Source organism: Typopeltis vanoorti, chromosome 15 (genome assembly GCF_054136105.1).
Source record: "Typopeltis vanoorti isolate ZY-2024b chromosome 15, IOZ_Tvanoo_1.0, whole genome shotgun sequence".
NCBI classification, from domain to species: Eukaryota; Metazoa; Arthropoda; class Arachnida; order Uropygi; family Thelyphonidae; genus Typopeltis; species Typopeltis vanoorti.
The window spans coordinates 9,245,843-9,267,031 of NC_143563.1; the positions used below are offsets into that span (position 1 = coordinate 9,245,843).

Below are 21,189 nucleotides of genomic sequence, written 5' to 3' on the forward strand. Positions count from 1 at the left end.
CTGGGTTAGAAATAAAACACCTGACCATAGACTAGAAAACACAGATATGAGAGTCCTGAGAAAGATTAGGAGCATGAACAGATGGCATCGATGGCTATATTATATTAAAAATTAGGATATTAGGAAAGAATTTGACATTGTTAGCATCCAGGAATGTGTTAGCAGAGCTAATATCAGGTGGTATGGTCACTTATACAGAATAGGAAGTGTTCTATTCTGTATCAACCAGGCAGGAAAAAGACCCAGAGGAAGACCAAGATATAGGTGGATTGATATAGGAAAAAGTTCCTTAGAAGATAGAAATATAAGATCTAATAATATTGGAGTCTTGACAGGTAACAGATTGATTTGAAGGAAAATTGTAGTTAGGAAGTTAGTAATGATTTAAGTGCTTCATGTAATACTATCATATCTCGTACATGGCTTAAGGGTATATATGCCAGGAATTTGATTATGATGCATATGTATTTTCTACACAAAGAGATGCATTTTTCTCTCAGTGTAAATAAATAAAAGTATAAAATAAGTAAATAAAAATTTAAAAGAAATCAATGAAAAAAAACAAACAAGGACAGTATCCATCCACAGCATTAAAGAGAAGAGGGTGAAAAGTATTGAATAAATAAATAATTTATTTGATGTGAAAAAGTATGTGAAATGGCATATTACTGAAAAGGAAACAAAACAGAATTGAGACTCAGCATCAAAAAACTGAAGAACAGTGATAAAGAGATAGTTGCAAGATGGAACCGAACAAGAGAGATATGCTATAGCAAAAAATAATTGAAAAATTTTACTCAGTATTATATTATGATGAACCAATGAAGAAAAAATGAAAACATTAGTTCATTGCTATTATAATAAGTTATAATCTTTAAGAGACATATGTTATTTTTTGAAGATACAAAAAAGTAACTCTTAGCTAATTATCACATTACATATATGTATCCGAACTTTACAACAAACAAAAACCTCATTTAAAAATTATAATGGGAGATTAATGCCAGAATTGGTACACAACTAGCTGACGAGAGATGTATGGAAAATTTTGGATATGGCAAGAGAGATGATAACAAAGCAAGCCTAACAGACTCTGCAGAAAAAGAAAACCTGAATTCTTTTTTTAAAGAAAAAACACACAGGAAGCAGACATAAAAAATTAGTGAAACTGACTATCTTCAACAACAAGAAAATGTCTTTCAGGAACACACACTGGAAATTACCATCATTGCCAAAAAGAAAGAAGAAAAATGTTTCGAAGATCAGAGCAAAACATCAATGTATACAGACTAACAGATTTAAAAATCTTTATACAGATGACAATGTTGATCCATCAGAAAATAATGACATTACTAAAAATCTCTTGTAATGCTCATTTGAAATAGCTGGTACCAGAGAACAGAAACAACATAAATTTCCAAAGAAATAAAATAGCTTGTCAAGAAATGAAACAGCTGATAATCCACTGATAAATACACTGAAGTCTGAAAAAAGAGTTAGAAAATGTATCAAGGAAGAAATAAGAAATTCAATTGTTAACTCATACAACAAACAATATTGTTGTATGAGTTTACCATCTGAAAGATGAACGACTGAAGACAACCAATGCATCAAAATGGCAAACAACAATTGATGAACAGCAATAAAGAGATTATTGCAGTCAAACTACAAGATGGGACCATAACCAAAGATAGATATGCTATAGCAAAAAACTGAAGAAGTTTACTCAATATTATATTATTATGATGAAGCAAATAAAGAAAACCACAACTACAAAATAATTGAAGTGGCACAAATTTCCAGAAGTTGTAGAGCATTCAAAGCTGCAGGAATTCAGAGAAATCTTCGCTCATCGGCTGTGTGCAACACTAGACTGCACAAACAAATGAAATCGGCAAGCTTTCAAAGTGGCTTTAGCATAACAGACCATATTCAAGCTGTATAACAGATAGTTAAATGGTGAAATGAATAGCGACTACCATTATGTCTTGGTTTTATTGATTATGAAATGCATTTGATTCCGTAAAAACTTGTATAATACTTAAAGCACTACAAAACCAATAAGAGGAAGAGCCATATATAAAATCCACCAAATCAGCATACAACAATTCATTTTAATGAAAACATATCCACAGTGGAAATACAAAAGGTATAAGACATGATGACAAAAAATTTCCAAAGTTGTTTGTAGCATGCCTAGAAGAAATGTTCAAACTTATTGATTGGGTGGGGGAGGTCTGGAGGTATGTGGAAGATATTTAAGTCATTTAAAGATGACTCCATATCACTGAAGATATGTGCAGCTAAGTAAAGATAACTATGTCACATTCAGTTTTCTTCACTTCAATTGTATATGAATTACCAATTCATATCTTTGAACTCCAAATTACTAGCAAAACAGCAGGCTTAAAGATAAACCTAAAGAAGAACCAAATTATGTTCAACAGATATGTACAGCCAGAAATAATAAAAATTAATAATGATGAAACTAAATTTATTGATCATTACATGCCTAGGACAACAGGTATTAATATATCAAAACATCATGGTAGAAATTAAAGGTCATACAATGCTTAGGTCGAAAAGCATTTGGAAAACTACAGTATATTCAAAAGGCAATTACCATTATGCTAGAAAAGGAAAGTTTTTACCAATGTATTTTTCCTATATTGACATATGGTTGTGAAACATGGACACTAAATGCAAAGGAAATTCAAAAATTAAGAACACAAGTTAGTATGGAAAGAAGCATGCTTGGATGAAATAAATATTGAACCAGATTGCAAGGGAGAAAATATGACAATGACACTGTTCAAAATCACAGCGGATTGATGACATCAGATTTACAGGAGTGACGTGGGGAATTAAAGCCGACAATGGCTCATGATGATGATGACTGACACACAAACACTTTTAACATATATGTATATCTTTTAAATTTTTTCATGTCAGAGATCCCAACAACTGCACAAATAAAAAGGATCTATCAAATAGTTTCTTGATAAATTGACAATTTATCAAGAAACTGCCATAAGTCACATAGCAAACCACTACAATCCAGGGAAGGGATCAGCTAAAGTGAACAATATCAAGGTCTTAAAAAACTTAAAAGCTTGTTGTAAGGATTAATTCAAGTAATTCTCTATTTCACAGCAAGATCTTTTTACTATACTTAACAAGCCAAGGATTCATAATAACCATTCCTGAAAATTATGAACAGTACTAGTTTTGTATTCATCTTTGAAATCAATACTTATTCATAATAGTGTGGTTGAAATGTGAGAAAGTGTGATGGGATTTTAATGATATCCACTGTTTTAAGAATTAGTTAAATACCAGAGTTGGAATCATTATGTTCACAAAACCTAAAATAGCGAATTTGATTAAACTTTCCGAAAAAATATTAATTAAAAATATTATAAATTTTACAAATGTATGTAATATAACACACCTGTATTGTTATGAAGCTTGCTTTCGGGGATCAATGGAAAATTAATGGGATAACGAGGGATCGTCTGCATCTACATCCTTCTTCACGCCAAAGAAAATAAATTGTTCAAAGACAGATGAACAAGTTGTTATCCCCATTTGCTTGTAAATTTTCTTGTAGCAATTAATGCAATCATCGACTGCCATATTCACTTGAGTACTGCGCTCTCTATTTGGATCAACTTCCGTAAAAATTTCCATCGCTTCTTCGATAAGCTGAAAAGCTTTAGACAATCGTTCTATAACAGTCTGCTTCTCTTCTACAGTTAATTTTCCATCCACTTCATTATCGGAATTCGCTGCTTCACTCGTCAGTTTGATGTTTAGCAAATTGCTACGCCTTTTAAAGCGTTCAAACCAACCACGACTTGCACTAAAACTTTCAGGCTGAGAACTTTCACCTTCCTCTTTTTTGAAGTCTTCATACAAGCTTTTAGCTTTTTCCTGAATAGCTGTCATAGTCAAAGGCACGTTAAGGTGATTTTGTTCTTCGATCCAAACAGCTAAGAATCTTTCCATATTTTCCATACTACTACTTCTGGTGCGATTTATTCTAGTAGCACTTAAAGGTGTCATATTTTGCACACTCTCAGTAATTTTGTCAGCATTATTACGAATTGTTCTGATCGTCGAGTGAGGTAGGCCAAGGGCCCTAGCGATATCAGCAGCTCGATCGCCGGCCTCAACACGCTTTATAACTTCTAATTTCTTCTCCAAAGTAATAATTTTCCTTCTTTTCTTAATGCTAAATTTACTTCCATTACTTAATGGACGTTTCTGACTCATATCTGAATTACAACTGAATCACAAAATATAACGCAATTACCAACCACACTACAAAAAACCAAACATAACATGGATACTGCGTAGGAATACACTTTTCAGCAAGTACAGCTTTGTGCGATACAAAGTAGTTACCAATTACCATTTGAAAAAGATTTTGGTGTTTTCTGTAATTCAGACTTCGTTTTGTGCAACTGCCAGACTATTACTACCGGGAAAATAAATCGATCGAAACTCAAAATTAAATACTTTTTAAATTATATTATAATAAATATGCTATAATAAATAAACATGCAGCGACGTCTGTAGACATCGCTGCATGTTTATGTGAATCAGAAAACCCCCGTGAAATCCATAGGTTTTTATTTCATTTTTTATTTTTTATATGTGTTTATTAGGCAGGATGACCATATTTCCTTGAGACAAAAACGGAACATTGGGATGGCAAAAACGGGACGGGAGTTATGTAATATTCTGTATTCATGAAAAAGTAAGTCGATAAAAAAGTTTTATTGCATTAACATTTTGAGCTTACCATTATTCTTCAGTGACTGAATCCATACAAAAATTTAGGTAGACGTAGAGGGGGGGGGACTATATTTCTCCACAATCGTACCATGAATATTTCTCCGATAAGTGATCTTACAGCAAATTTTGGTCTTTCAACAGCTTATCATAAAACTTCTCACACTCCATCAGAAAATTTTGTCTTACAACTAACATAGCCCTCATTGTCTCAAGGTTTCTCCTTTAACCACATACAGTTCATAACAGAAAATATTCTCTCAACAGGTGCCGTGCTTCTTGGAAGACAAAGAATAAATTCTACAATATTACAAAAGTCGTGAAAGTCTAGGCGTTTTTCGCTCATTAAAAAAAAAACTGTACCCATCTATCAGATAAAGGAATCTTTTCTTATTCCATGTATCAAACTACCTCAGAATTATAGATTTTATGAAAGTCCACTCAGGGGTGTAGTCCTAAAAGAAATAGTGCCAGGGTCCTTGGAAACAAAAATCCAGAGCATGAAGTGCGGCATTATTATTATTACTATTATTACTATTATTATTATTGGAGGGTTGTGAATGGGTGGAATGCTTTGCCAGAACTGGTTGTGAATGCTTCAACTGTGAATGAATTTAAGGAGAGGTATGACAGGTATTGTGTAAATAATGGTTAGTGTGTCAATGTCGGGTCTCCCGCGATGAGTCTTTTGACTCCATGGAGACACCGTTAAAATAATAATAATAATAATAATAATAATAATAATAATAATAATTATTATTATTGCGACGGCCATATGGCGGAGAGATAGCCTTGTTTTCTGAAACGAAAATGACAAGAGCGGCAAGCTGCTATTTTTTGACCGAACGTTGTAAATGCATTATAAGTTTCATCATTATAATCCTTATAATTTATTAAAATGAATTTAAAAATTTTGATGGTTTAAAAAAAAAAACCAGCATGCCCTGGCCCGATTACACCTTACATTATGAATTATAATTATTAATTATGAATTACATTATGAATTACATTATGAATATTAATTTATGACTGACCAATATTAAAGTATATTTAAGTTTTTATTAAAAAACAGAACAAAATTGACATTTTTATTAAAACGACGGGACGGCCGGAAAATATGAAAAAAAAACTGTACTGTCCCTTTAAAAACGGTATGTATGGTAAGCCTATTATTAGGTCTCTCATAGAATACTAATTATCTTACCTGAACACCAAATCTCACATTCAAAATAAAACTTTCTTTTTTTTTTAATGTTTTTCCCATACACGAGAGGTTGGCTGATCAACCTATAGTAAGTAGTACCTTATATGGGTGGTGGGTTCGGAAAGTAGAAACTTGTTTACATTTGATTTAAAAGCCTGTATATTGTATTCTTTGGAAAATACATCGGGGGAGAGAGACTGTTCCACAGTACAGCAGTAGCAAGGATAAAGGAAGAGCGAAAAGAAACTTGTTCTGTGGGTTTCAAGATGCACTGTGAAAGGATGCTGGGAGGCAGCTGTACGTGTTCCAACGGGCTTTGTAATGAGTAGGGAATTATTAGTGCTATTTCAGGTGAACATTTGCCATGGAAATATTTATAGAATACATAAATTGCAGAGACCAATCGTTTATGTGAAAGTGAGGGGAATGAGTTGGTAAGGCATGAGTCATTTATCAATCTAACTGATATCCTCTGTATTGAATCAAGCATTTTCAGGGAGCTTTTAGGAGACCCATTCCAAATATGAGAACAGTATTCGATAGCTGGGCAGATTTCTGATTTTTCTAAGGTTAACAACTGTTTAGAAGTGAAGTAACATCTTCAGTTTAAGAGAAATTCCAGTTTTTTGGAAGCTGAGGATATAATAGTTTTGATGTTGTTATGCCAGGAAAGGCCTAATGTCTAGGTAATTCCAGGAAGAGAAATCTCATCTTGTCTGGAAATTTGAGTGTTATCCAAAATAATACTGGATAAAATGGTTGTTTGTTGTCAGAAATAAGACAGAACTAGATTTTACTAGAATTGAAGTTCACGAGGTTATCTGTGCCCAATTGGAGGATAGCTTGGAGATCAGAATTGAGGACAGTGGTGGTGATGTTCTGTAGGTTGAAGTGAGTTGTGTAGAGTGAGGTTTGTGAAATGAAAGGGAGGAGTGAAGTGTGCTTTCATCTGCAAAATTGTGTATTGGGTTGGAGATCAACTGAAGTAGGTCATTGATATACAGACGGAATAAGGTTGGTGAGAGGACAGAACCTTGTGGAACCCCAGCTTAGTTGGATGGTGAAAGGATAAGGAACCATTTTCCATCAGACACAGTGTGCATCCGGACAGAAAGCTAGCAATCCGACTGAAGAAGTCCTGAGACAGTTCAAATGATAGGAATTTCTTTAGCAAGCCTTTGTACCAGACGACATAATCCAAAGCTTTAGAGATATCAAGCGCAACCACTTGAGATTTTCCAAATTTCTGCATGCCATTTGTCCAGAGATGAGTGATATATGACAGTAGTCTCCTGTTGATCGGCAGCGAAGGAATCCGTATTGGTAGTGCTTAATAGCTGTGTGTCTTCAAGGTAGTCTACTCGTAGTAGTTGAGAATTGATGGTTTTCACCATCACTTTAGATAGGACTTCCATCAAACTACCGTACTATGTCACACACTGAGGTGAGTGAGATAGAACGGTAGTTTGATGGCAGATTTCTTGCTCTTCTTAGGAATTGGTTGAATATAGGCCAATTTTCAGGCTTTGGGATATATATACCAGTGGATTAAGAGAGTATGTATAGGCTCAATAGAAGAGGAGTCAGTTCTGGTGCACGGAACTTCAGAACAATTGGAGGAATGCCACCAGGTACTAGGAGACATTTTTTGTCTAATGTAGACAATAGGTTGCTGATCTCTTTCTGACAAATGGATATAGGGGAGATTGTATGTTGGGATGTTTGGGGGAATATGCCACTATCAGTTATGTGTGCATTAGAGTCAAAGTGTGAAGCCAGGAGATTAGCTTTTTCTATGGGTGATGATGCAATAGAGCAATGCAATGGGTATGATAGGGATGGGAATAATCTTGGGCAAAATATTCTATCTATTGCTTTGACAAGAGATCAAAAAACAAAAAAAAGAGCATGAAACAAAATTTATATATGATTTACTCAAAATTCCAACATGTTTCATTCAACGTTACTTGGACATCATCAGGGAGATAGACCGTTAACTACATTCAACACATGAATCAAAATAACGAATCATAAATGATGCGTATATTAATTTGATTCTCAGTCGCACCTGAAGTATTTGATATTACACTATTAGAGTTTCTAAGGAACAATTGTAGCCAGTTGCTTAGATTTAAAAAAATAAAAATAAACAAATAGTAATTACTATTAATTAAAAACTTATGAACAATTAATTGTGATTACTTCCCCAAACATGGATTTTGGCATACAGTTTGATCGATTCTGGTTCGAACGATTTCTTAGCGTTTCACATCATTCGAGGAAAATATGATCGAATTTTTGAATCCATTATATATCAGATTGCTTTTACTTTTATTCAGTTCATCTATCAATAGAAGATCAAAAGAGCAGTGATAATATCAATTTTTTCTTTGTGTGTGTGTGTGTGTGTGTGTGTGTGTGTGTGTGATGGATGATGGCAGAAGGATGAATGAATCTATTTGTCAGTAAAGGTTGGCTTCCAATAAACTGAAAACTCAACATGACCTGCAGGATTAGGAATCATTTCAGTATCTGAAAGCATATTGTTATTGGTTCTTCCCTAGAAGAAACTCAGGAACTGTAACACTCACCCATACCTACCCATCCACATGAATACATGCAAATACATACTAATTAGGATTAGGAAACCACCTCTTAACTGGAATGTCGCCCGTCGAACCCACACTCTTCTCAGACATTAAATATATTGTGTTAGTCTTAGGAACCATGCGATGGCAGCATTTGATGAGCAGTCTCTTCACTGCATGCTGCTTAATTAATGATAATTAATTGGAGATAGTTGGCCTTGGGCCACCTTTCTCTGACTAGCTACCAGTGGAGATTGAATTGAACTGCCCATTCAGTCACCAAAATTTAGGTAGGGCTAAAACAGCCTCGTCTACTCCCTATACGGGAGTAGAGACTCCCAAAAAGGTGATAGCTGATTTTTTTTTACCTGGAATGTCAAACTGATGAAAATAATCTATTCAATCTAATAAATCAACGAAAGGGCTGCACTGTATTAATGGCTGTCGATGCGCAATACACATATAGCTTCTTGTGGTAAATTTAAATTCATTGCAGACTTCCTGCCTTATAGCATATTTCCACAACCGGAACTGTTTCGTATCTTGCGAGCATTGCCGATACAAATACATATCTTCCATGGTTGGAGAAAATGTCGAGAAAATCCCATGACTAGACCTCAAGTGGTGGATGTCTTTCATCGCCCAGTGAAATAATACCACCATGCCTCTTGGGCGCCTGAAATGGCATACATTCATTGCCTGGGTACTAGTGCAAGGATTTCGGTTTCCTTTCCCCCTCTTCTCACAGGTAGTTTGATCCGTCTGCAAATCAATCATACTGCAAGGTGCGCAGACAGCACCCCTTCGAGGTTTTGCAGTAAAATGGTTCTGCATGTCGGCCGCTGCAAGAGACCAAACTTATTAGAAAGTAATCTCGAGGTGTCTGATCAGCTACCGCTAAATCCTTCTTGCTTTGTCAATTTGTACCTGAAGTGAGACAATGTAGATTGATTGCAGAAAAACTAAGAAGATCATGTGTGGGCAGAAGACCGGGTTCCCTCTGTGCAACAATAGGTTTGAGAGTGATATCCCATTGAATTCCCCTGTTTCATTATATCTTCCTCCCAACATATAATGGACTGAAATTCCAAGAAACATGATTACTGTGGATCATAAGAAATTTCACCAATTTCTACAATTAAAATCATAAAAACCAAATATTCACCAGGAATATTAAAAAATTCTCAACATTAATTATTATAAAAAGTTTCTGTATCCACTTTAAAATTCGTGGCCAATACAGCAAATATAAACTATGTGCACCACCTACAGTCCTCTAAGCCAGAACTACTGTTCCTTACAGAATCACAGCTGGCAATCTCAGCAATCCACTCTCCATGTCAACTGCTCAAATCTGTCTTAACACAGATCTTCTTTACCAATCCACTCTGTTCTTTTCTTTTGCTGTCTCTATCGATTTCCAAACTCTAGTAACCTTCTAACCCTTCCCCAACTTTGAAGCAAGATTATATGCAATCAAAATACCCGAATAGTGAGGTTATCCTTGTTGGAGACTTCAGTTCCTAGCTAAACTGGCTTCTCTTCTTTAGTTGCACCGATCAAGATGGGGGGAATGCTGAGGTAATTACCATTAACAATGAACTGATACAGGTACACAATCTCTCTGTTGAATCCTTCGAATCTGCCAACACTTTTGATCTCTTGTTAACAAGCTCCCCTTCCAAATACACTCTGGATGTTAGTTCTCCTCTTGATAATTCAGACCACAACTGAATAATAGTCCGCTTTGCTATCAAACAACCATCACCGAAAATTTGTCAGTGTAGTGTCCTTTGGTGTTACAAGGATGCCAAATGGATTGACTTCCATAATGTCTACTCCTTTCTATGGACTGAATACTGTTTCAGTTTTCATTATCAGAACACCTTCCATGACCGAATGACAGTAGATCACTCTAGGCATTAAGGACCACAATTTCCACCCATGCTTCCACCATTCTCACATTTTAAATGGTATCATAATTGCCTTACCGAAAGACAAGTGGTTTTGCTGGCATTACTCTTCTCTTCTCATTGGTGACCAGGACAAAGGTCCTCCCCACTTTACCCAGAACCAATAATTCCATATCACTCACCGTCGTCCACCGGAAAGAATTCTGAGGAATGCTTAATACTTGTGCCTAAGAACTAACAGCTATCCTGTATCACCTCTTCAATCAGTCATATTCAACAGGCATGTATTCTACACCATGGAAAGAGGACCACATCCAGCCCATTCAAAACAAAGTTTATCGGTTGACTTTTATCAACTGATATACCCCAGTTAACAAAATAACGTCCAATTGCTCCAACTGCCCTTTTCTCCGAATCAATGGAGTAGGTCATGAACAGTTACCTTCAACATCACCTGAAGACCTGACAGCCAACCAGTCTCTAGCAATATGCCTTTCACTACTCTCAATGCCTCAGTCAGATTTTCTAGCGTTTACCACCACTTCTGGATTGAAACCATGAAAAAATTTGTAAAAAACACGTGTGTTTGCTTTCAACATTTCAAAAGCATTTCATTGGGTTTGACACAGGGCTATACTTGACAGATTGATATTCCATGGCCTGCCTTCCACCCTCTGCAACTGAATTGCCAACTTTCTCATTGGTCGCTCACTACGAGTTATGAGGGTTGGCTTCCTCTCCTTAGATTCTCTATTATTGCATGATACCCAGAGTTTTGTACTTTCACCAACTCTCACCCTCCTGTATATAAATGACCTGATATCACAGATTTCACATTCTATCTATGGCATCGCAAATGACAGAATACTCCATTCTTCCTTTACGTTTGTCAAAACGTCTTGTGCCCCATTATTAGAACTACAAACTCAACCTGGATCAATTTCCTGAACCCAGATCTAGTTATATTTCAGTAGGGGTAAGGAGACTTAGGTATCACCAAATCTCATTCCAGTCTGATCTTGCAAAAGAGGTCTACCAATCTTTGCCCTAACTTTTAATAACATCTTTGTATCGAAGGATGACCAGGTTTCCGTTAATGCTATGGCCTATACTTGCAGTCTTTCCTTAGCACAAACCCATATCAATAGTTTCTGTAGCTGCGAAAAAACTCAGATACTTTTCTACTGAAGACACTACCTGAGACCTTTATACGCATTCCAGAAACTGAATTAAAAACGTTTATTTAATACCGTGTTGTGCCTCTTGTTGCCCAAATTAAACCATATATGCGCTTTGCCATAGATTTTGCAAATAGTTGGATTGCATTTATATCTGCAACATTCCAGGCGTTCACCAGATAATCCTGATCAACTCCTGGAATATTGTAGTCGTAGGTGCAGATTCGACGGAAGTAGACTTTGTTCCCGGATCTGTTTTTCTAGCATGTCTTATGCATTCTCAATGGGATTATGATTCCAGGCTTTTTGGCAGCAAGGGAAGGTTGTAGAAATTGCTGTCATGTTCGCTGAACCACTGCTGAACAATTCTTGCGCGATAAAAAGTAGCATTGTCATCCATGAAACAACCGTCACCAGCTGGATAAAAAGTCAACATTGCAAGATGGACTTCTTCAGCAACAATGTTCAGATATACCTTTGAAGGCACTTGAACTTTTGCAATTTCATGGGACTCGTCCTCATACCAAGGCAACATGTCTCACATCCTATTACCATCTCGAGAACCTTGAGTTGTGATTACACAGCAAGCTGGGCTCATTGGTTTATGGAGTTCTTACCAAACTTTCTGCCTATCTCAGTATACAACAAGGCGTACCGTGACGTGTCGGACCACATCACTTTTCTGCAATCTTCCAGTGTCTCCTCACTGTATTTCTGACTACTGTAGTCAAACTTTCTGGTTCTTTGAAGAAATCAGTGGGGTCATGCAACTGCCAATAACGATCCTATTCAGTTCCCTACGCATACTTGTTGATCAGTCACTGGAACAGGAATTTCTGTTTGTCTGTAAAATACATCTCTGAGGCTTGTATAGGCAAATTTGGACTTTGATGGCAATCTCCTTTTTGACTCATTAATCATTAATTAATCAGATTACCCTCCAGAAGAGGGTAATCTGATTAATTAATGATTTCTCACTTTTTGATCCACTTCAATCCCTTTTCCATGAACGTTCGGTTTCTGTCTCTATAATTGTTCTACATATATATATATATATATATATATATATATATATATATATATATATATATATATATATATATATATATATATATATATATATATATATATATATATATATATATATATATATGGGCTGTGTTCTGCTGAAATGCCGACAATCAATCCTCCAGTTTCCTCCCATGGACAATCTAGTTATGATTTTGCCAGACTAACCGCTCTGCCTCCTCTTTCATTCGATAGTCTTTGTTTCTGTGGAACAACCTCTCCACTCTGGCTTTCCCTCAAATAATACAATCTTCAGATGTTCAAAAAGAAAGTGAACAGATACGTCTTTTATTCTTACCCACTAGTCCACACGCGCCACTGATATTCTATATTTTCTTGCGACTTTTCCGTGAGGTTAGGCTTTTCCATGAATTTTCTTCAAAGATTGGTAAACAATGTTAGGACATTAACTAGATTTTTCTGTAATCTATACCGCTGTTTACTGATTAAGGGTAGTTTCCAGATGATGAAGACATTGGCTGATAATAATTTTCTTCATTATTTTCAAGAGAATCGACGTCAAAGAAATAGTCTGATGATTGACATTTATCTCTTTTTCATTGAATTGCATGAATATGAACTTGCTTCCGTGCTATAGAATATATACTAGATGTGCCTGATCGCTTTGTGAAGATATAACGAATGTTAAATGTTACTTCTGAAGCACACAAATTTTAACCATAACTGAGGAATTATCAGGAAAACGAGACTTCTTGATGTCCGGTGTATTCAGAATTCTGATGTCCTTCTGACCAATGAACAGAGGCAGCATGCATTAAAGTGACATTCATAAGTGAAATGAGATTGCTATTATCAGTAAATTTGTTGCTCAAATTAGAATGGTAATTAGGGAAGCATTATCAAGTGCTTGTAAGAATGTAACTGACACTCAAAGCATTCCAAAACTCATGAAAAAATAAATATGATATAGGTTTAGCGTCAGAAAAATCGTAATGATCTGGTGGCTCCTATTCCTTCAGCATGTTTTGAACTGTGAACGTAGAATATTCACTTGCACAACAACAATTCCACAGTTGTACCGACTATGATTTCCCTCTGAAGCATCCCTGAATATCTGTTTCCTCTGACACGCTGAGGAAATCGTGTATTCATGAGTCAGCACGCAGGATAGAAATGCTTTTCGAGAGAACTGCTAATCATATTTTTATATAATAAAATTTGGCCCGACTACACGGGTGTAGTCGGGCCAGGGCGCGGCAGGGCGATACCCTGGTACTTTTTTAAAACTATCAAAATTTTTAAATTCATTATAATAAATTATAATAATTATAATAATGAGACTTTTTTTAACACTTTATTATGTCTTGCATACATATAATAATTACATTATAAAATTATAGAAATTAAGAAAAATATAAAACTTACATTTTTTTTTCAGATAAATTACATACATTATATGAACACAACGTTGCATAAAAAATACTTTCTCGTACATAAAGTTTTTTTTAAATAATAATAACAATAAATGTTTATAACGTATATTATTATAATATTCATAATGATGATTATTACAGATGTTTTTAATTATTAATTAAAATTTTTAAAAAAATTTTTTTAGTATTTTATTATTTCTCATTTGTAATAATAACAATTAATAATAGTAATAATTACAATTATTATTTCTCATTAATTTTTATTTATATATATTTTTTATTTTTTATTTTTAAAGTTTGAGAAAAAGTGATTATTCATACAAATTTCTGCATCTGCTGATTACTTGTAGATGAGTGAGGCAAGTTATAATGCATTTCGAGCTTTCGGTCAAAAAATACAGCTTGCAGCTCTTGTCATTTTCGTTTCAGAAAACAAGGCAATCTCTCTGCCATATAGCCGTCACAATAATAATAATAATAATAATAATAATAATAATAATAATAATAATAATAATAATAATAATGCCATACTTCATGCTCTGGATTTTTGTTTCCCTGGCACTATTTCTTTTAGGACTACACCCCTGGTATATAGTATAATAGCATCTATCTTTCTGAACTGTTAACAAGAAGTCACATGATTTTGGCAGGTTCAGACTTAAAACGCTGCTTTTTTTTCAACACTGATAAAACAGGAAATCATTATATTTATAAGTTTATTACGCTATCATATGATTTTCGCCAATAGATTTTATTTTCTCTTAAGAGAGAAATAGAGAGAGCTCCTTAAACATGCTTACCTGATTTAACTAGTCCTTTACCGGTCAGCGATAAAGTGAGCAAGATTGTTACAAGAGGTAAAAAGCTGAAATCAGAGAAAAATAATCATGTGTATATACATGTAATATTGAAGATTGATATCACTTTTGCAATAAATATTAATTCTGCTTCAGGCTTAGAGCATTATCAGTCACGCACTTTCATTCATTTACTTTTTTATTATGAATAACTTTAAACATATAATTATGTTCAATGCGAAGCAAAACCAACACGAGTCAAATTCCCTTTTTGAAAAAAGTTATTTACATAATTTTCTAAAAGTAATTTTCACATTTGCCTTTTTTCACACTTTCACTCGATTTGTGTTCAGCACTAAACCTACCGAAGATAGACTTAAGTTCAAGTCTAGTCACCGACAACAGGAAGTTTTTATAAGAAGCTTATTTTGACCCATTCCCGATTTAGTTTATCTCTGGCACGGGCAAGTGTTTTTTTTTTCTCTCCCAGAAACTCGGGTTTTTTTCCCCATAAACTCAAGAAAATGGACTATAGAACCTACACTATTTCATACATTAAAAATATTGTGTTAGGTTAGGTAATAGCGGCACTTGTTAAAAAATTTCTTCAGTGCAGGCCACTTAAATTAGTGATAGCCAGGGGTAAGCTATCTCTGATTGGTTACCAATGGAGACTAAACTACCCAGTCAGTCTCTGAAAGTCACAGGTGTATAGGACTAAAATCTTGCTTGCTCCCTATAAGTGAATAAAAGACGTTAACTGATATTTTCCCAGAAATTAAGGTTTTTCATGCCATAAACTCAAGAAAATCGACCTTAGAACCCATTATATTTCATACAGTAAACATAACATTATGATTTGGGACCACGAGATGGAAGCATTTTTCAGCCGTCTCTCTTTGCCGGATACTGTGTATATAAGTGATAGTCTTGAGCAATCTATCTGGGATTGGTTACTAGTAGTGATTGAACAACTTCCCCCTCAATCACCAAAAGTTAGATAGATCTAAAAACGGCATCGTCTACTCCCTACACAAGAAAAAGGCGTGAACAGATTAATTAATTACTTAATTAATTATTATTATTATTATATTCGTATCACTTGACATAAACTTTCTTCACACATGATGAATAGACTGAAAGCATACTTTCAATATTAATAAAGTATTTCTTATATAATTATTCCACATACGAGAGGTAGAAGAACCTATAGCATATCAGTGCCATATGTGAGGCTGATGGGAAAAATAACATTGGAGAACTCTCCTCTTCTAGGTTGTTCTCCAATGTTATTTTTCCCATTATATGATGAGGAAATGTCCATTTCCTCATCATATAATGAAAATTGGAAAATCTTCGTGGAATAAAAGAAAAGAAAAAGCGATACCAAGGAAATGGCACTTTCAATCATTTCCCCATTTATAACAATGGGACAACAGAATATGTCCCACTGTTGTTAGGGAGATCAACGAAAAAATACCAGAATATTGGAAAGATCAATTGTGATTTTAGATCTTGAAAAGGCCATCGACAACTGAGCGCCTCCATAGTGCAATTGAAGGAATGACAGTGCAGCATATTCTTTGATTGGTAAAGGTCCGAGTTCGATTCTCGTCGTGACGGGAAGAATCTTTATATGGGCATTTTCAATTGAAGGTGAGTTAGCCGATCTCATGCGGCTGTAGCAGGGTTTTTCTCTTCCAGAAACTCGGGTTTTTCATCCTGCATACAGACAAATCGGCAAACAGAACACACACACCTTTTATAGACAAAATATACTATGGGTGATGGTGGAGGACACTAGATGGTGTTGTGTTTATTATGAATGTCGTGTAGTTGGAGGAATGTGTAATAGAGACTGTGAGGCAGAATGGAGAAGTGTACCTTCCCGCAATGGGTAACTGTGCTGCTTGGGTGGTGTCACATAATAATAACTTACTATGGAAAGTATTGCGTGAAAAAAAAGTGGAGAATAGTTTGATATAAGGCATTCAAAGCCTCCAGTTGTGGACATGGATGTATGTGACAGTCTTTAAATGGTAGATAAATTTCATCGTTCGGTGTGTGATTCCCTCCCCCCCGCCTCGCGCTTACTGGAGACCTGAAAAAGTTTCATGCTTGGTCTCTAGAGCTCGATTTCAGAGCAGTTAGATATTTTTTTTAAAAAAAAATTAAAATTAAAATGGAAGAAAATCTTTAGTCCATCTGCGGTACTAATGCTGTGTAGGTTTACAACCTTATAATTACATTATGATTATAATTTAAATACTTGAAATAAAGAAATGCTAAAAGAGAATAAATTCGAGAATTATCCAAGATTTATCTAAGAAATTATATTAGAATTATAGCTCGAGAGGAAAGAACATGCAATTAAGATTTAGGTTAAAACTGCAGAAGAGGTGTCCTGCTTTAAATGTATATGATCGATTTTCACTCATGGAGTAAAAAATAAAAAAATAAAATAAAATCTCAGAATATCTCAGGAACAGCATTTTATCAACAGGAAGGTTGTACAATTCTACATAGGAATTTTTAGAGTAAAAAATAAATCATTATGAAAACAAAACGGTGAGTATACAGTTCAGTTTATATTCCGGTGATAACCCGTAGTCGTGAGTCATGGCCATTAACAAAGCAATTTAGCCAACTGAACAATTTAGTCAATAACGAAAAGAGATTTCTCAGGAAGATAAAAAGAAAAACCAGAAGAGACAAGTTAAGCGGAAAACACATTTTAGTATAGTTCGCCCACCGATCTGAGGTCCCTCGAAACTACTGCGCATGTCAGAAAAAGGAGAATCCATTCCGATAATAGGGTAATCAGTCTGTCTTCTGGGATGTAATAATAAACAAACTGAGTTTGTTTATTATTACAGGTCGGAAAATTTAGCTTTTCTTTTACGAACATTGCTGTTTTTAAAGTGTAACTATTTTGCTTGTATAACAGTTGGAAAAATGTACGTAGAGTGTTAATACGTGCAAATACTGCGTTCTACATAAAACAATGTCACTTCGATCCATGATAAGTTTCCTTTTATTCTGGGACTTTTTAAAACAAAATCAGATTTCGTGAAGTATTTTCCTTAAAGTTTCTCTTTTCCAAGGAAAATTAATTTTTTCTTTAAGCACAGGAATCAATTTCGGAACAGTTGGCACTCTTTTCTCGAATACGTAAAATTCGTGAATAGCTCTTCTTATAACGTCTACATCAAAATCATTCAAAGCTACGGTTTCGATGGTTTTCTTTCTCTGGCGCTTTTTTTTTTTTTTTTTAGGAGATTTAAATTTTGGCTTACCTTCACCTTTTGATTCCCTACGAATTCTTTTAACAGTCGACTCCGATACCCGCAATTGCACTTGCACGTTTTATGACTCGAGAAAGGGGAACAAGAAGACGGCCTTCTGACGATTCTTTTTCGCAGAATGTCAGCACATTATTCAATATTCTTTTGCAAGAGCTACTGAAACGTTTAACAACAGAACTTGTTGACTGTACTGGATCCATCATACAAATTAATAATAAATAAAATAATGCAAAAAGAGAACAACAAAAATGAAGCTACTACTAGTACAGCGACAGGCAAGAAAGCACGTGATTTCGCATGTTGGCGACCAATTCGTACATCCTTCATTTCTTTCTCCCCTTCAGCATGAATCGACTATTCTTGGCACAAAGCCAAGAAGGGATCTAGAAATGGTGGGCGAACTATAGCTCGGATATGTTCGGAATGGTAAATGAGATCCAAGTCTAGAAGCATGACGGAGAAAAGATCTAGAGGAAGAACTAAGCAGCAACATGTGAGTTCCAAAACGCATTGAAAGAGGTGGAAAGGAATACGATCGGATGACCACGGTGCACCAGAGATCAAAGTACTATCTGTAATACTTGTACATCAAATAGAAGGGAATCGACTAAGTAAACAATAACTTTTTTTTTCAAATCTCCTGAATAATTATATGAAAATAGTTTATATATTTTAAAATTATGTAGTCTTTATCCAGCTTCTAATGATCATTAAAGTGTAATTTAAATTATCTTTATTTATTTGAAGTGTTTCCCTTAGAATAATTCGATATTACAGACCATGCAAAAATTTGTGATAATGTATGATACTGAAGTTATTGAGAAACGCGAAGTACAAGAAAGCACTCCGGAATTTTGAATATATTTACTTATTTATTTTTGTCATTAGAATACTCAATTATGACTTCAAAGTTCTTCAAAGTGGCGTTCAAGTCCTTACCCCCTAATCTGAGACTTAGAGTTAAGACAAGGCCGGTATTAGCAGTTAGCATCACAAACACCTTTACAACTCTCTAACAATTCGATAGCAATTTTGTTATTATATCTTTTGAATTACAAATAATTATTGACCATTCCGCAGACCTCTTATAATTAATTATTAAGATGTCTGCAAAAAATTGCTGTCATGGTCTGCATGCAACGTATAAATAAATTTTTGCCGAAAAATCTATTCCATTTTGTTTGTTGCCTCTGTCAATCTTCTTTTTTAGTGGCTTCATCTTTTGTTATTTGTAAAATTTCAAGTTTCTGTCTTTGTAAGATTGTAAGTTTCTGTCTTCCAAGATTTGGTTTATTTATCTTTTTGCCTAGTCTTATTTTTGTCCTTTTTCCTTCCCCACGTCCTCTTTCAGTATTTTTATTTTTATTTTTTGCAGAATATGGCATTTTTTAGCATTGACTTTGCATCTGTTATATATCGGAAATAATAAATATAAAACTTATTAATATTGCTGCAAAAAGTATTGAACATAATATATATTTTGATCATTCACCTGTTGCAATTAATGTCAGCGAGACTACGCAAGTGATGTTAATTTATAAAATACACTAAAAAGGAATAAATAAAAAAATTTTTTTTTTTCACAACTTATACTCGAAAATTTTCGAATATAAATGGTGGCGCTGTCGCAATCGTGTTGGCTACGACAATAACCAGTTTTGCAGCAAGCAAGAATTTAAAAATATACAGCGTTAAGGAAAAAAAAGTATACTTAACAATTGCGGGGGAAAAAAAATATTTGGAATATTTTAGTGACCATTAAGGCAACTTCACATATTTATTAATTAGCTTGTTCAGTAGCAGGTTTAAAAGTAATTTTCGATTCGGCAGCTACATGTAGTAAGGATTCGCTTGTCAACAAGTTATTTTCGTTGGATTAAACAAGATGCACTTCTTTTTCAGTGTAAGTATTTGATGTTTAATTTATATTTTTGAAATTCAGTTAAAAATCATACATATATGAATATTTTCTAATATTTAAACATTACTTAGGACTCTTTGTTAAACTAAATTTAATTAGCATATTGCAATTTGCTTTTGACAAACAGAACTGGGCAAATCGTTCATCTCAATGAAAATCTATTGCTGGAATGAGGTATAGGATTCGGTTAGCTTTCGTTAATAAGACTATGTGAATATCATGATTCCAAGAGTTTACGTACAGGAGTCATTTTCAAAACAACAGGAAGTTTAAGTATTGAAGAATTTCCAATATTCAAATATTAAATTTTGTGAGCTGAATATTTAATGACTAGTGTAGTAGTAATTTGAATCATAAATTTAGACTGTAAAATGAAAATATTTACCTGAACATCTTCAGCTGCTGTTTTCAAAGATCGTTATACAGTAAACTGCACAGTGCATCTCTCTCTAATACTTACGTTCATTGCGAGTGTTGCAATTCTATCACAAAAATGGCTAATATTTCACACAATCTTTCCTGTTCCTGATCAGCCTTGGGTTGTCGCTTTAGGCCGAAGTTTAATGCACATCGACCTAGGATTGCTAAGTACTGTTGTTAAAAAGAATTAGCATTCACAACTAGCTACCATCAGAATATGTTGCCCGAGGAAACCCACGAACAAGTCAGACCACCAGCAAACAGGACATAATAAGCAAAGAAACAATACTTGGGCTACAACATCTTCCATCAATTATTAAAATGGTCCTAATCGTGAGCAAGATGTATTATGACCCACTTTTCAGAAATAAACATGCTGATAAAGATAATAGACACCAGATAGCAAGGATAGATTTCAAGCACGTTACTGTGGTAATTAATGCTTCCGTGTTGCTCTTAAGTCTGAGACATGTCGAAAATTAAGATTTCGACATGTCTACATTTAATTTACATTTAATTGCGAAGACAGACTGACAAATGATTTCAGAGTATCAAATACACGCTAAAAATTATGCCAACTGGGCAAAGTGATTTGCAATTTACC

At 34.6% G+C, this 21,189-nt stretch overlaps 1 protein-coding gene across 2 annotated transcripts in view; it reads right to left on the bottom strand.

Moving 5' to 3' along the window:
- LOC150098348 (clotting factor B-like) overlaps positions 1–20,571 on the bottom strand; it is a 63,537-nt gene extending 42,966 nt beyond the window's left edge. The window contains exons 1-2 of one of the 2 annotated variants that reach the window (XM_090405567.1): positions 20,551–20,571; positions 14,943–15,007 (exon numbers count right to left, since the gene is read on the bottom strand). In XM_090405567.1, coding sequence (XP_090261693.1) covers positions 14,943–15,007; positions 20,551–20,558 — 73 coding nt within the window. In that variant the 5' untranslated portion in view covers positions 20,559–20,571. Of the gene's footprint in view, positions 1–3,451; positions 3,577–14,942; positions 15,008–20,550 lie in introns of those variants that run through there. The other variant, XM_090405568.1, reaches the window with a different exon arrangement.
- Positions 20,572–21,189: the final 618 nt, after the last annotated feature.